The sequence below is a fragment of the Pipra filicauda genome, unplaced genomic scaffold, assembly GCF_003945595.2.
Source record: "Pipra filicauda isolate LSUMZ 115617 unplaced genomic scaffold, ASM394559v2 scaffold41_size5083284_pilon, whole genome shotgun sequence".
NCBI lineage: Eukaryota > Metazoa > Chordata > Aves > Passeriformes > Pipridae > Pipra > Pipra filicauda.
The window spans coordinates 568654-584670 of NW_024104554.1; the positions used below are offsets into that span (position 1 = coordinate 568654).

At 36.0% G+C, this 16017-nt stretch overlaps 1 protein-coding gene across 3 annotated transcripts in view; it reads left to right on the plus strand.

Moving 5' to 3' along the window:
- CSMD1 (CUB and Sushi multiple domains 1) overlaps positions 1 to 16017 on the plus strand; it is a 1092404-nt gene that overhangs the window by 537536 nt on the left and 538851 nt on the right. For all 3 annotated transcript variants that reach the window (XM_039385566.1, XM_039385564.1, XM_039385565.1), the window contains exons 4-5: positions 175 to 369; positions 13882 to 14089. In XM_039385566.1, coding sequence (XP_039241500.1) covers positions 175 to 369; positions 13882 to 14089 — 403 coding nt within the window. The remainder of the gene's footprint in view (positions 1 to 174; positions 370 to 13881; positions 14090 to 16017) is intronic.

A 16017-nucleotide genomic window follows, 5' to 3' on the forward strand; every position in this document is an offset into this window, starting at 1 on the left:
ATGTATAAGGAATACTGTTTTAAACAAACAAACAAACAAACGAACAAATGAACAAGCAAACAAAAGCCAACACCAAAACCACAGCCAAATAGTTAATTATAATTGTTGGACAAGTATTCATTACTTAATTATACAAATTTTAACTGTAACATATTTCATTCTTTTCTTTGACAGTATTACCTAGTCATACATGTGGCAACCCAGGAGAAATACCTAAAGGAGTACTTCATGGAACAAGATTCAACATTGGTGATAAAATCCGATATAGCTGTATCTCTGGTTACATTCTGGAAGGCCATGCCATGTTGACATGTATTGTGAGTCCTGGAAATGGTGCATCATGGGATTTTCCAGTTCCTTTTTGCAGAGGTAAAAATGAAGGCATGAAATATCTTTTAAATATTAAGACAATATTTAAACAGGAGATTAAATTAATTTATTTTGAAGTGGGTCGATTTTATTTTCTTTTTTTACTTTCAAAATGTAAGCATACTAATGTACTGTCTAAAAATTTACTACATTTTAAAGTGTAATAACTAAAACAATAGCTCTCCAGATGTTATCTGCTTATCTTTTCCTTTTCATTTACGTGGGACTTACCTACATCAATTTGCCAGGCAGAACCTGACAAATGGTTTTTAAAGTTCCCGCTTTGGAAACTTGCTGCCAGGAGAAGGCTTCAATGATGTAAACTTTGAAGGGTGGTCCAGTCTCTTTGAGTCCCATTCCTGTTCAAACCATGGATAACTTCAAAATTGTATCAGATTGCTCAGGGTTTTGCCCAGTTGAAAATTAATATCTCCATGGATGGAGATTCTAAAACCTCTCTGGAAACATGTTATGGTGCCTAGCTGCCCTCATTTGCATGTCCAATTTATATCAGAATTTTACAGATTATGTCTATTTCGTTTTCTGTTGTGAGTCTATGAAAAGATTCTGGTTCCAGTTTTCCTAAACTAAAGAGTGCAGTAAGATTTTACTTACCCTCCACTTGTCCAGACTGAAAAATCCATCTCCTTCATCCTCTTTTCTCATACATCACATTCTTCAGCATCCTGATGATTTCAGTGGCCCTTCTCTGTCCAAGTTCTAGTCTGTCAATGTCAGTGTTTCTTTAATACTGGAGGACATACAGTGGACAAAACATTTCAGATGGGGCCTGCTTAGTTTCAGGCGGATGAGCTCCAACTCTGTCTTTAGCTGCTGACTATGTTCTTGCTCATGCAACCCAATACGAGGTAAGCTTTCAATACTACAGAAGTGAACCGCAGACTCAGCTTCTGTTCCACCAGCTTCTGTTCCACCTTTTTGTTAGAACTACCACCTAGCAAATAATTTTTGCATGGGATGATCCTGTTCCAGGTATAGGACTTTACATTTCTGTTTTGGAATTTCATGAGAATTCTGTCATTCTTCCGGCTTGTCAAATCCTGTCATGAAAGTCTGTCCGAATGGCAGATGCCATCTGCAAACCTTGTCAGGGTGTATTCAATCCCATACTCTAGACTGGTGAAGATATTATATAAATTCAACCCCAATTTGAATGCTCAGGAAGTGCTTCAAATCACTGACCATAAGCTTGACTTAAAACAATTGACCCCTGCTGTGTCAGCCTGATAGTCCAGACATTTTTCACTCACATATGCCTTCAGTCCATATGCCTTCAATTTGTCTATGAGGACATAGTGGAGAACTGTGTTGTGAAAACTTGGTTGACATCAAGCTAAATCCTTTCATAAAAGAAAGCAGTGACACAGTCAAAAATTATTTATATTGGCAAAAGCTGTCTGTTCCTGTTCACCTTTTAGTCCTTTGTGTGCTTGTTTTTGATAAACATTTTCAGCACAATTTTCTGGAGATCTGAAGTAAACTTGACAGATAGACAGTTGCTAGAATCCTTGCTTTTTTGAAAATAAGAAATGAAAAATTATTTTTTTTCCGGTTATGGAGAATCACCCTTGGATTGTCACAGCCTTCCAAAGATGATACAGTGCAGCTTCACACTGTGGCACACCAAGAACCCCTAGGTACATGTAGTTCAGTATCATGAACTTGCACATATCTTGTTTAAGTCTATAATTCCTTATATTGTTTAATTCTATAATTCCTGTGGCTACCACTTTTCTTCACAAAACTTCTCTCTTATATTGAGAATTGGGAGGCCTGATGACATCCTAATGAAGAGAGATGCAAAGGGGACATTGAGCGCCTTAATCTTTTCTGTGTCTTCATCCCAAGGTCACTTACCTCACTGAAGCAACAGACCACCATGTCCTTTATTTTACTTTTGTTGCTGATCCCCCTATAGAATGGTTTCTAGAATGACTACTCTTCCCATTCCTCACCAGTTTAATGCATTTGAGCTTTGTCCTTCCTCCTTCAATCTCTACATTCCTGAGCAACATGGTTTAATGGTGAACATGGTGGTGGTGCTAGATTGGCAGTTGGACTTGATCTTAAAATAACTCTTCCTTAATGATTCTGTGATTCTATATCCCTTTCAAGTAGCTTGTCCCTATTTTCACATTTCATCCACTGCTTTGGGGTTCTTTATTTTTTTTTTGCATTTCAGTTTAAGCACCTCGGTCAGGAATTTTCTGTTCAGTCCCAGCAGCCTCCTGCTATGCCTACATATATGTACATAAATAGATGCATCATTCTTGAGCTATGAGAAAGCTACCCTTGAAGTCAAACAAGCTCTGCTGGGCCCTCTAGCCCTTCAAGACATCAGCTCATGAGATCCTGTTTCCTACATCACAAAGAGGTTGAAATCTTCTTGGCTGAAGCCCAAGGAGTTGATTCTATAACTTGCCTTGCTTGCTTCCCTCAATATTTTCTGCTAATGGTTATTGTGACCAAAGCTTCTGTTGAATATCACTTATTTGTATGGTTCTTTGCTCCCTATGCCTAGTTGACCTGTCCAGTGCCTGCATTAATAAAATTTTTCCCAGTGACCTCAGAACTCTAGTGCTTTACTTACTCTCTGCTATGCTGTCATCCACAGAGATGTGGGAATGGTTAAAGTCTCTGATGATAACCAGACCCTGTGTCTGTGAAACTTCTAGTACTTTAAAGGTTTTGACCACTGCTTGATCAGATGGTCTGTAGCAGATATTCATCATAATGACCTCTCTCTTGACTCTTCATTCCTATTCTAGCCCACAGGAGCTCAAGAGCTTGTTACCTGTAGCACTGCAGAGAGAGCTCTGCTGATTCAAGATCCTACTTTGTGTAGCGTGCAGCCTGTCCTTTTCTTCCTGCGTTTCCTAAGAGTCAGTCTGTCCGTTGCAGCCCTCCAGTTGGGTGAACTGTCCCACTACATCTCTGATCTTGATAACACCACAGTTCTGTGACTGTATATGCATTTCCAGTTTGTCCAGTGTGCTTCCCATGAAGCACATTTTTGCATGCAGGCACTTCAACTGGGCTTCCAGTCATGCTGCTTTCTGTCCCATGTGTTCTTCACTCGGCCTGTTAACCCACTTGCCTTTATAGTTTTGGCCTTTGTCCCTGACAAATGTACTTTAGAGCTTACTTCACCAGGTCAACAAAACTGTTGCTCCTCTCCTGTCCTCATTCCTTGAAGAGGACCCTGTGGTGAAAGAGGTCAAAGCCTTGTTGCCCAGCACCAGCTCCTTAGTCAAGTGTTCTTCTGCAGGAATCTGATACTCCTACCCAAACTTTTCCTCTTGTATTAAGGAGAACCCCTGTGGTCTCCTGTGCTCTTCACCCTAATCTTATGCCCTTTGGGCATGCTTCACTGCTCACACTCTCCCTTGGCAGTATTATTCATACCCATGTGGATGAGTAACAAAGGGAAGTTATGGCATCCTGTAATAATTTGTAAAGGTTACTTGTGACTGAAAGGTCTCATAATGTAACTCCTCACAGCAAAGAAATATTTTATAAATTTCTGTGCTCCAAAACAAATATAAGGATTAGTATTTAAAACTAGCAGAATATTAAGTAGTTTTTGTTGTTTGTATTTGATTTAAATCAGTAGTTAACAGAGATTTCTTTTACTGGTGCTTCAAAACAGAAAGAAAACAAAAATTTTCTAGCCATTCAGTGTCTGATCTTAGATGTTAGGGGGTTTTTTTTGTCCTTCTAATAAGGTATAGTAAACATGTTTCAAAAAAATATGCATGTCACAAGTTCATGATATCATCAGTGTCTACATAATATTTGTTGCATTTTTGCAGATACTACCATTTTTTGGCAATGTTTACTACATACAAATATCTTTAACAGGACTGAAATTTTATTCATAATTTGTAACTCTATGAATTAAACATAATAATAATAAAAAATCAAGTGGTGTCCTAAACCTTCTGTAGAACTTACATGAAATCCAAATAATTCTGTATACATTTTCAAGAAATGAGGAACATAACAGAAAAGTTATTTAACAGTTAATGATTTATGTGAGCTCAGCCATTCCTTCAGTGGATTTTTAGAGTTCATGTGGAATGTGGATTTGATGAGAGATTTTAGACATTCTTTATTTTATTTCATTTTTTCAGTTTGGAACATATGCCATGAGTTAGCCCTTTCCATTCCCTATGTCTTCAAGCAAGAAATGTTCCCCTATTGTTTCTCTAAGAACCTTGATCTTTTCCATGAAAGCATCTTTTGTTACAGTTTTGTTTCCAGATGGTATTCTTCTTTCTTGTCATCATAAACTAATTTCATGGCAAACATGCATGATAGCATAACAGAGTTAGATAAAGCTACGAGTTTCGGATACTGAAAAATCCTAACAGGCTTGTTCTCTGTAGTATGTTTCCCTAGCTTTGCTGATGCTGAAAAATTACTATTTTCTGCCGCTGTGTTGCTTAATAATTTCAGAAGCATTAAGAAGCTGATGTCTATTTTTGTACTAATTTGTACATTGTCTAACTGTACAACTGCTGGTTTTGCTTGAAGAATTCCTAGTGAATTACTAAACCTCAAGGGACATGTAAACAGCATGACAACATTGGCTCTTGTATCTGCCATTTTGTTTCTTTGGCTGCTGCTTAGTTTCAGAGGTTTGCTTTTTAAAGTATAGCTATAGTGAGAGTGGCGGAGGTGAACTGTACCATAGACTCATCTATGGCCTAGAATGAACTCTGAACAGAAATGACATGAGCAGTCAGTGCCATTTTTAGAAAGTTTGAAAATTTGACTGTCAAGACATTTGCTTTTTTTTGTTTGTTTGTTTTCTTTCAATAAAAAAACCCAGATCCCCCAAAATAGAAAACAGCCCCAGAGAAAAGTTCAAAGGTAAATCCTGAAAGACAAGGTAATTATTAAAACTTAGTCCTGTTTTTCCATATGGTAAATAAGAGCAACCATGGACTTTTCTGTAATAAAAATATAATCAGAAAGTACCATGAGTTTCTGCAAAAAAATTGTATACATGGCTTATAAAAATATTCAGAGAGAATAAATGGCCCACCTAAATCCTGTTCTTACTTTTTTTTCCTGATAATTAAAAGGTCTTTGTTGTCTCATTCTCAGCTACCATAATAGTGTCACCCAAAACATTTGCCTTCTTTGTCTTGAGGTTGAAATACTGTGCAGTACAAGTCTGAAACATTTTGAAAGTTAATTTCATTCTCTTCAGTAGTTCCCCTAATAGCTGATTTATGATATGTGACTACTTCTAAATGAACTTTGTATAATTAGGTTCTCAATTCTCAGTAATTTTGAGAATCCCTAGTTGATTATAGTTGCATGAGTCAAGATTTTTATGAAGCTAACATTAGGAATACAAATTGGATTAGTGATATTACAACAGTAAGCTTTTTCTCACAATGAAAATAGCTGTGAAGGGAAGAACATGTAATATATTATCATTAAAAAGACATCCAATTATTGGAGGGAAAATAAAGAAGATAAACCAGTAAAAGAGATCATATGTTGGAAAGGTCCAAAAAGAATAAGTAATAATTAATCAGGTTTCAGATTTAAGAAATATTATTGCAGCAATATTTTGGTGAAAAATATACGTTTTACATATATACGTATATATAAAATAAAAAGATATTCCTAGATAAAGGGAGAAAGGAAGAAGAGTCTATGATTCACTGAAGACTAAAATAAACTGAATACAGAGATTCAGAGCTGATATTTTTGAAACAACTAGCAAAGAGAAAGTTATGGTTTTGGTGTTACCCGTACCTTCTAAGGCAGCAAGTAATTCTCTGATGTAATTTCTTCTCATCCTCTGAGATTTAGACAAATATAATGTAAAGTAAAATACGCAGGTATCCCCAGAAATGCCAAGGCAGTGGAAAGAATTCAAAAGTTTATTCAGAAGGCCAGAACATGAAAAAACTTACAAATACCTCACAGTGCTGTTGAACGCTGGGCCCCAGGAAGAAAAAGGCAAGTTCCCGCCCTCTCCAGGGCCTTTAGTATCCTAAAGTATCCTAAAGTATCCTCTGTTTCTCCCCCACCTTCCCAAGGCCTCTGTACATTTCTGTTAAGGTTATCTCTCTCTGGCATAGCAGAGAGAGATAACACAGCTCTCTCTGCAGCCCCCTCTGCACTGCAGAAGGGCAAAAAACCAACTAACATCTAACCCTCTTGAGAAGGCACTTTGCAGGCTTCCTAAGCAAAAACGAGTTTCTAGTCTTGCCATTACGAATTCTTCTAAAATCATAACTATTCCTATATATGGTTTTATAAGTTTAAGGCAGAGAAAAAAATGTCCAAATCCCACAATTTGTTCATGTTTATAATTTAAAATAAATTAAAAAAAAAAAACAAACAAAGGAAAGAAAAAGAATATTTCCCAATAATTCTGCTTATTGATGTTACATTAAATGGTAAAATTGGAATAATTTTCCAAATCTAATCTTTAGAATGACATGGCCAATTCCTGTCTGAGCAGTTATGTTCCCTTTCAGAATAATCTAAATTATTGTAATGTTTACATTGAGATGAAATTTGGAAAAAACTTCATTGTGGCTAGTCAAGTAAGAAGTCAGAGGAGAGTTTCAGGAAAAACAGATAGAATATACAGTATAATTTCTTACACGGTAATGCAGGACAGTCTAGATAACACCCGGCGGAGATATGGACACAGCTACAAGTATTCATTCTTATATCTGTGTGTGTATGTATATGCATACATATATATTTACACATACATATAATTATGTTTAGACATTCTTGTTCTAGCATGTGTCAGTAGGTATGGAGGGACCTGATAAAAAAATGAAAGTATGCCAGGTCAGAGGTTGATCTGTGAAATAACATGCACGGAAGATGGGAACAAGTGAAAATATGAGACAATGAAATTGGACAATGAAAACTTAGCAGAAGTATCCAGAATGATGAAGTAAATTCAAAGAACAGAATCCAAACCTTTGGTCTGACCATTAGGAATGTAGGCACGGTTAATGTCAGAGGAAGATTCATTTGCTAAAAATGGAAAACCAAACCTCAGGGGCAGTCATAAAAAGATGAAGGATTTGATAACTGAATGTAGACTTCTGGGAATAACTGGATTAACTTTTCAAATTATAAAAAAGAAAAAAATGTTAAATTTGCAACAGTCATTAATGTGTTCTCAAAGAATTCAGCCATTTCTGTTTTGCTATAAAATTAGGGCTTTACTATTAATTTGTTGTAGACTGTTGCTTTAAGGGATCATTATCAGTGTTAAAAATATACTCTCAAGTGAAGGATAATCATATCACTGGAAAACAGCTTAGGATACTTAATTGAAGAAGAAGATAATATTTACAAGATATCCAGAAGACTGATGTTTTTATTTCTGTGGAAGAGGGAGTATGAGGTTACTGCTGACTAAATTTTGAACTTTTTAACCAAAAACCAAATTTTTGTATAAAAAATATGGCAAAGTGGGAGTTTTGATTTTAAATTTGCTCAAGTACAAACAACCAGTTAATAAATAACTTTTCTGCCAAGTGAGCAAATAATTAGTCTATCACCATTTTTTGTATTATTTGAAATTTATAACTTTGTTGACTATGAGATCAGATATCCTGTCCAGAGTGGATGGAGGGGAATTAGGTCTTTGTAACATAACAAACTGATATGATAGAATAAATAATTAAAGGTTACTAAATTAAGCACAATATTTACAAATTGGGGGCCCCCTGGTGGTCTAGTGGTTAGGATGCAGCACTCTCACCACCGCGGCCCAGGTTCGATTCCCGGTCAGGGAACTCCTCCGGGCAGATGGAACTCATCAGCCCTGTAAGGCCATCCATCTAAGAGAAGGTCACTCTAAACAAACCTACGTCCTGAGGACCTCGCTACCACCGTCTGAGCTTCGCTCGGCCCCGGCAGTTGAACCTCAGGATTAAAGGGTGGGCTCAGTTCAGTGCACACTGTGTCTCACCTAAAAAATCCACTGCGCATGTTCGAAGGGTAATGACCTTTCCCAAATCTTCGTTCATGAAGACTGGCCATACATACATTTACAAATTAAAAATGACCAGTACAAGACTACCCATCTGAGTCCAATATTGTCAGGGCCTATAACTATAGGATGACCCTACTGGGGTCTATTTAGATCAAGCTCACTGAAATCTCAAAGATAAAATGTTCATCTACAGCTGCAGCGGTTGCCCATAGGTCCCTAAACAAATTGCAACAATTTGTGTGTTTCTATTTTGTACATACTTGATGCGAGAAATCTTATTATTTAATATATATGAAATAGACACTGTTTTCCTAAACCACAATAATTTCTGAAATTTTAACAAAAAAAATGCCATTCTACTTAAAGAGCAATCCCAGTTATTTTGAAGTGTCCTTTGACAACCATGGAGAGAGAAATAAAATTAATCTTAGATGCATGGTCAAATGAATATTTAATTTATGTGAAGTTGATCAACAACAATAGAAGAAATTGAGAAAGGAAGGCAAACTGATTAGAGCACTTATTTGAGATGCAGCACATCTGAATTCAAGTGATGATAGGAAAAAGCAAACAACAGCTTCTGACAAGTTTCTATTTTTTATAACACAGAAAAGAAGCATAGGTGTTGGCTTTTACCTATTCAAAATAAAGTCTGCAAAAGTCTAAAATAGTAAAGGAGATAAGCAAGTAGAGGTGTATATTTTGGTTAAAGAGCTGGCTGACTGCTGCAACTAAATTAGGTAAATTAGTTATCTGATGAATGTGTAATGCTTATGCTACACCATTGTAACATTTCGTGATGATTTTGGTCGTTATGAATCTGGCATTTGAGCAGCTTGACAGTTGGCATTGACATGCTAAAATTCATTTTTAAACTAGTCGTTGGTATACTATGGCTTGTTTTTAGTTTTTTTGTCAGTAAGACATTTTAAAACGGTAATTTCAAAGTACTATTTTAAAAAAGTCATTTAACTAGCTCCTCATATTAAACATTTCCAAAATACACAAAGCATGTGTTTGCGAAGGTAATAATTCGTGATTATTTCCAACATGTGTTCCCTGTACTGAAGAATTTTATTTAATGAGGTACAATTATCTACTTTTTCATTAATGAACTACAGCAAAATGCCACTTAATAAGGAATTGAATAAATCATAGAATGTCTCAAGTTGGAAGGGACCCATAAGGATCCTTTACTCCAACTCCCTGGTCCTTGCAGGACTACCTGAAATTAAACCATATGACTAGGAGCATCATCCAGATGCTCCTTGAATTCTGACAGGCTTGGTGCCTGGTGAACCTGTTCCAGTGACTGACCATCCTCTCAGTGAAGAACCCTTTTCTAATGTCCAGTCTGAGCTTCCTCTGACACATCATCATTCTGTTCCCTTGTGACATACTGATGGTCATCAGAGAAAGGGTATCAGCATCTCCCTCTCAGCTGCCTGCCTTGAGTAAGATGTGGACTGTGATAAGGTCATTCCTCAGCCTTTTCCAGGCTGAACAAGCCAAGTGATCTCAGACTCTCCTCCTAAGTCTCACCCTCAAAACATCCTCTGCACACATTCTATAGTTTGATGTCCTTATATTGAGACATCCAAAACTGCACACAGTACCTGAGGTGGGGCACCCCACAGCTGTGTAGAGAGGGACAATCTCCTCCATCGACCAGCTGGTGATGCTTTGCCTGATGCCCCCCAGGACACGTTTGGCCCTCCTGGCTGCCAGGGCACTGCTGACTCAAATTCAACTTGCCATCCACCACGACCTCCAGATCTCTCTCCATGGGACTGATCTCTAGCCTCAATAAAGAAAGAACAATTTCAATGATACTTTTAATAAGGCATAATAAATAATTTATGCTTATGGTTTATTTAGAACCTTTAAAGCTGCAATTTTCTTTAATTGATAAGACTTATAAAATGTGACTCAAGATGACAATATGTCATTTGATGACAATTTATAAAACCTCACTGAAGTTTTTAATTGCATCTATTCTGTTGCTAGTGATAAGGAGGTAAGGAAATGACTACCAATGAAATAAGAAAAAAACCTTTATTACTATGAAGGTTGTGCTTTAAGTCAGAACTATATTTTTGTCAGTTATGTTGCAAGAGTAACATGGTAATATGATCTTTCACATGAGGACCTTTCATTATAAAGTGGAATAGCAAGTTCCAATCATTCACATTCAGTTTTTAAATTAGTTTTGAAAGGTTAGGTAGGTATAAAGTTTGGGGTTTTTTTTCTAAGGCAATAAACATTATTTTACTTGCTTAAAGATTTTATTATTTTTTGTATAAAAAAAGATATATAGAATGCAGAACAGTGTATTCTGGAAAGCATTTGCTTGCTGAGGAGAGGAAAGTCTTGTAAAAATGATTGAATGTTCAAAAGATATCTAAATCAATTTAAGGGAAGGTTTCTAAAGATACTGGGTTTATTGTTACCGTATCCTTGACTATAGGCTTAGCAAGGCTTGCATCTCACTTGTAGCAAGATCTCATTTATGCAAAACACATTTTACCAAAATTGTCAGATTATTATTTTTGGTGAAATTACTCTTTCTAGTTTGAAGAAAAATGAATAGTTTTTCATTGACTGCCATGGTTCCTCATTGGTACTTTTGATTTTTTGTGTACATAAACTTGATGGATATGTTTATCTGTTTTATCCAAGCTACACATCTATACAGTATGCATATTTTTTGTCAAGTGGTGCCAGCCATATGTTTTTGCATGTGTACTTTATATGAAATGCATATTCTCTAAATTCTGAGCACTTAATTCCTGACTACTGAGAGATCCAAATGTTTGTAGCTTTATACTTGAAGTAGTCATTTATGCTGATACAAACAGCATTTTGTGCAGTTGCTTAGAACTTGAAAATAACCATAAATGTTTGGAATTAATTACTTGCACATTTTAAATTACAATTTGTAAATCACACAGAGTTTGAATTCACGAAGCCTCAGGCACTATCTGCTATCAAATTACTCCAAGCACAGCAATGCATTAAGATTCCCAAGCACTGTTCTCACTCTCTCAAAAGGATAACATAGGGAAGGCCATGGCCAAAAATGACTGTCAGTCCAAGGAGACCAACTAGCTCTGGGGCCACCTGGTGAACACAGCCTAAGTCCAGACAGTTTGTTACCTACCCTCTGAGCAGTGTGGCCACATCCTTCCTCCCTGTGCTCACTCTTAGGCAATGTATTATAGTTTAGTATTCAACAGTCTGGTTTCCTTGGCCTGTGTGCCATTTATGATGAAGGAAATTCCCAAAACATAGGCTCCTGGAACATGGAAAATATGTCAGAGAAAAAAAAAAAGCAAACCTCACAATCAGATGCTTTTGCTGGGGTCCTCCCTTGCATATCCACATCTGTCAGAGAAAAAACACTAACTCTTTCATTCAAGTTGGTTTCTGCTGTCTGATGTTTCCTTTTCATTTCTGGGCTAACTTGGTTTCTAGCAAACCTCTTCAAAATGGTGTTATAAATAGATTAAAGAGCTATGCGTCTCTCTGGGCATATATCTGTAGTAGTCTGAGTTCCTTTGGCTCTCATTGGTAATGCACAGTGTATAAATTTAGAATTTTGCACGTGATTGCCAGAAATAATAAACTACATGTCAGCTGTAAAATTCAGAGCCTTAGAGCTCAAAGCTTATTCAAGGGCTCTGCAGCAGGAACAGTGAGTAGTATTGTAATTACCACTAGCATGTTACTTAATGTCAGTATAAACACAGTGGGAGATGGTGTAATTGAAAATGTTGTCATAACAAAATTTAACAGGAGCAGATAGTACCAAAGAGTTATGGCTGACTTAGAATTTTGCATGTCTTGCTGGTTACCCTGGATGGGAAAAGTCTGCTTGCTGGCTTTCAAGAATACAAGTTGAACTGTTATGATTTAGTAAATGAAACTTAAAAGTACTGGCACAGAATGCATGAAGTTAATCTGTTTTTCTTTGCTGGGCTGGATGATGATATAAAATGAAGTATTACAAAGCTATTCAATTGAAAAAAAACAAATAAAAAACCACCACAACAAAAGACATGAAAAAAGAGTCATTCTAGATATCAGTGGATAAAAAATGTTGATTCTCCTTTCTGATTTATTATAGATTTACAGTAGTTTTCAAATTATTTTAATCCTTGCATATATTATGCACCAGGAAATTTGACTCTGATCCTTGGCTGTCCATGGTTCTTTAATGTTCACTTCCTTACCTCTTCCATTCCTCAGAGGCACAATTGTCCTTTCAATATGCACCATATAAAAAGCCAGATATTGAGAAAGGAATCACAGAAATGGCCTGATTTCACCAAAAAAAAAGAAATGTCTTAGGAGAGTAGATCTTCTTTTTCCTTTGAGTCACATGAATCCTTTTTCCTTCAAGTCTTCCTTTAAAACTCACTTTCATCAACGGGCTTTCAGTTGTGATTAAGAGCAGTTCTACTGCTACCCGTCTGTTGTCTTAATTAGCTATTCAGTTTTATCCTAAGTAGACTATATGTTCCTTGTGTTATGCACCTTTCTAAGTTCTTTGTTTTCAAATCTCCACATGCACTTAAAGGATGCATATAATGACAATAGCAGTAACTAAAGATAAATATGAAATGCTTCTCTTCTGATCATTCACCTATGCAGAAATATTTTTAATTACTATTGCTTTAGCTTTCATAGACAGTTGTCAAACACCAAAAGCCATTTGATGAATTTTTAATTTCTTATGCCAATGAATTGAATGGATGACATGTTTTCTTGAGGATTTTTTATTGTATGTTTTAATTCCAAATACTACGAATAATCAGCATATTTTTAAAGCTTATCATCCTATGCTCTGTATTTTTTTGAAATTTTGCTAATAACCATTAAAAATATATATGGATGGAAGATCCATTTGTCAACAAAACCTTCTTCATTCATTTACCATCTGTAAACATCCTGATTCCAAACAAAAATCCGAGAAAGGATAATATAGTTTTATTAATGCTTTCTAGTTTAGGAGTTCACTTAAATCTATAAGGATATTTTTTCTGCAGTTTTTTATAGTTATCAGAAATGAGTGAGAGAGGTCTTTAGAAAGAAATGTTTAATATTTTTAAATTTGTATCACAAAGAAAAAAGTGTTTTTCTGTGATTTTTTGCCCAGTTCTTTCTTAGGTTTGTTCTGTGCACACTTTCACAGAGCCAGATTCTCCAAATCAGCTCATACTAGGTGTCTCTGCTAACCTTCACTTGTGTTTGACCTGGTGCTAAGGTGACATCAACAAGGAAAAGAAGTAAAAAAACCCCCAAACTAAAAACCTTTACACCTTAAAGGCCAGAAAATGTTCCATTCACCTGGATAATATTTTGTTTCTGTGTGTACGTGGGTACTCTATGGGTACTCTATGCAAAGAGAAGAGCTGGGTTAGCTATAGTAGAAACCAGGATAACGTTTCATTTGTTTAAAGCACTGCTTCACTAGTATTTCATATTCTGTTCATCAGCTGAAGGAGCTTGTGGAGGAACACTACGTGGAACGAGTGGAACAATTTCAAGTCCACACTTCCCTTCTGAGTATGAAAATAATGCTGATTGTACCTGGACCATATTGGCTGAACCAGGAGACACCATTGCTTTGGTCTTTACTGACTTCCAGTTGGAGGAAGGATATGACTTCTTAGAGATCAGTGGAACAGAAGCACCATCAATATGGTAAGTCAGAGAACTTGTAAAGATCTCACTTTATTGTTTTCTTTTTTTTTTTTTTTTTCGTTTTTGGTGCCTATTTTAGAAAGATATTAGAGGATATTTAAGATATTTTCTACCTGTTAGTAATTTTCTCATTTTCTTTGGACCCTTTCACCTTTGAGAACTAAAAAAAAATTTCTTCCACCTTCAAGAGCTGTATTTGTAATGGAGCATTTATTGACATTACACATTTAAACTTGGTATTAGAACATTTTCTGATGTTGTGTCTTGAACTGCTTATTGTGATATTGTACTCTAACAATGAAACTAGTGAGCAAAAGGCAGCCTCACAGTAAAACAGGAATATATAGACGTCTAATAAATGCCATCTTATTCTAAACAGGTTATAATTCAGTCTTACTGCATATGCTCATGTATGAAAGTTTTATCATCTTATGTTAGCTGATATTAAAACTGTTTTCTTAGCAGTATTAGGGCTTAGTAATTATAATACTAAATCTACATTCTCTGTACTGAGTAAAAGATGATAGTTCTGTCACTGGAAATGGATTAAATTGGAAAAGTTTGTATTATGATTTCTCTGCAGCCTACATATGCAGGTTTTTCATTCTTTTCATCTCTGAGAATGTCTTGTGCTTAACATATGCACCATTGCTATAAAATGTAGCCTAGAAAAAATGCAGATCTGGTCACAGATGACTGATGGTTATTGTCTTCAGAACGCCTTTCTGGAGATAGAAAGCAATCTCACTATTATTTTGATGTCATAGCAGGCTAGACAGTGCAATATGTTAACAATTGTGAAGTTCTAGGTAGCGTCCGATCTGTTGAAAAACTATCAAATAAAAATGTGTGGTTAACTATGCTAGGCAAATATGTAAAGTCTTTGTTTTGAAGATACATGTAGATCTATATCACTGGAATACTCTAACATTTCCAAATGACCAAAAGTTGTGTAATGGCAGTGAGGCAGCTTTGTATCAAATTAATCGCTCATGTCTGACTGTCTGAAGCACAGTACGTGAGTATCCCGTTGCCTCTCTCTCATGCACAGACCTGCACAATAATCATCAATGCCGATGTTTCCTTCTGAGGGGTTCTAAGGACCAGAAGTTGGAACCTTGAAGGGGAGGAACTAATGCAATTTTTCTGCAGAACATTAAAGTCTATCCATTTCATTTTGTGTAAGAGACTCTAGTAGACACTTAATAACATATTTGTTCTTTTTTGCAAGAAATTGGTCTGTTATTGAACAATAAACATGCAAATATAGATATAACTTTACATTTACAGTCACATATACATATCTGTTCTCCCAAAGATTTCTGGTAATAGATGAGATAGAAGAATATGAGCAGAAAGCAGTGGAAACATTCTGCATTGATCTCATATAATAATATAATCAGTGTTATGTTGGAAATCAGATACAATAAGTATCTTATTATATGTATCTTATTTCTCCTACTTTTCTCAACATTTTGCTTGTTTCCCTTGATATTTGGTTTTTTTAGAGTTGAAGATTTTATTTTCTTAATAATGCTAAACTCTGATTGCTAAAAACTATGGATTCATTATAAATTCCTAAGATCATAGAATCATAATATAGTTTGGGTTGGAAGGAACCTTTAAAGGTCATCTAGTCATACTGCTCTGCAGTGAGCAAGGACATCTTTGACTGGATCAGGCTGCTGAGAGCCCCATCCAACCTGACCTTGAATGTTTCCATAGATGAGGCATCTACTACCTCTCAGGGAAACCTGTGCCAGTGTTTCACCACTCTCATTGTAAAAAAAGTCTTCTTTATATGTAGTCTAAATATACCCTATTTTAGTTTAAAACCATTATGCCTTGCCTAATTGCAACAGGATCTGCTAAAAAGTTTGTCCCCATCTTTCTTATAAGCCCCATTCATGTACTGAAAGGCTGCAATG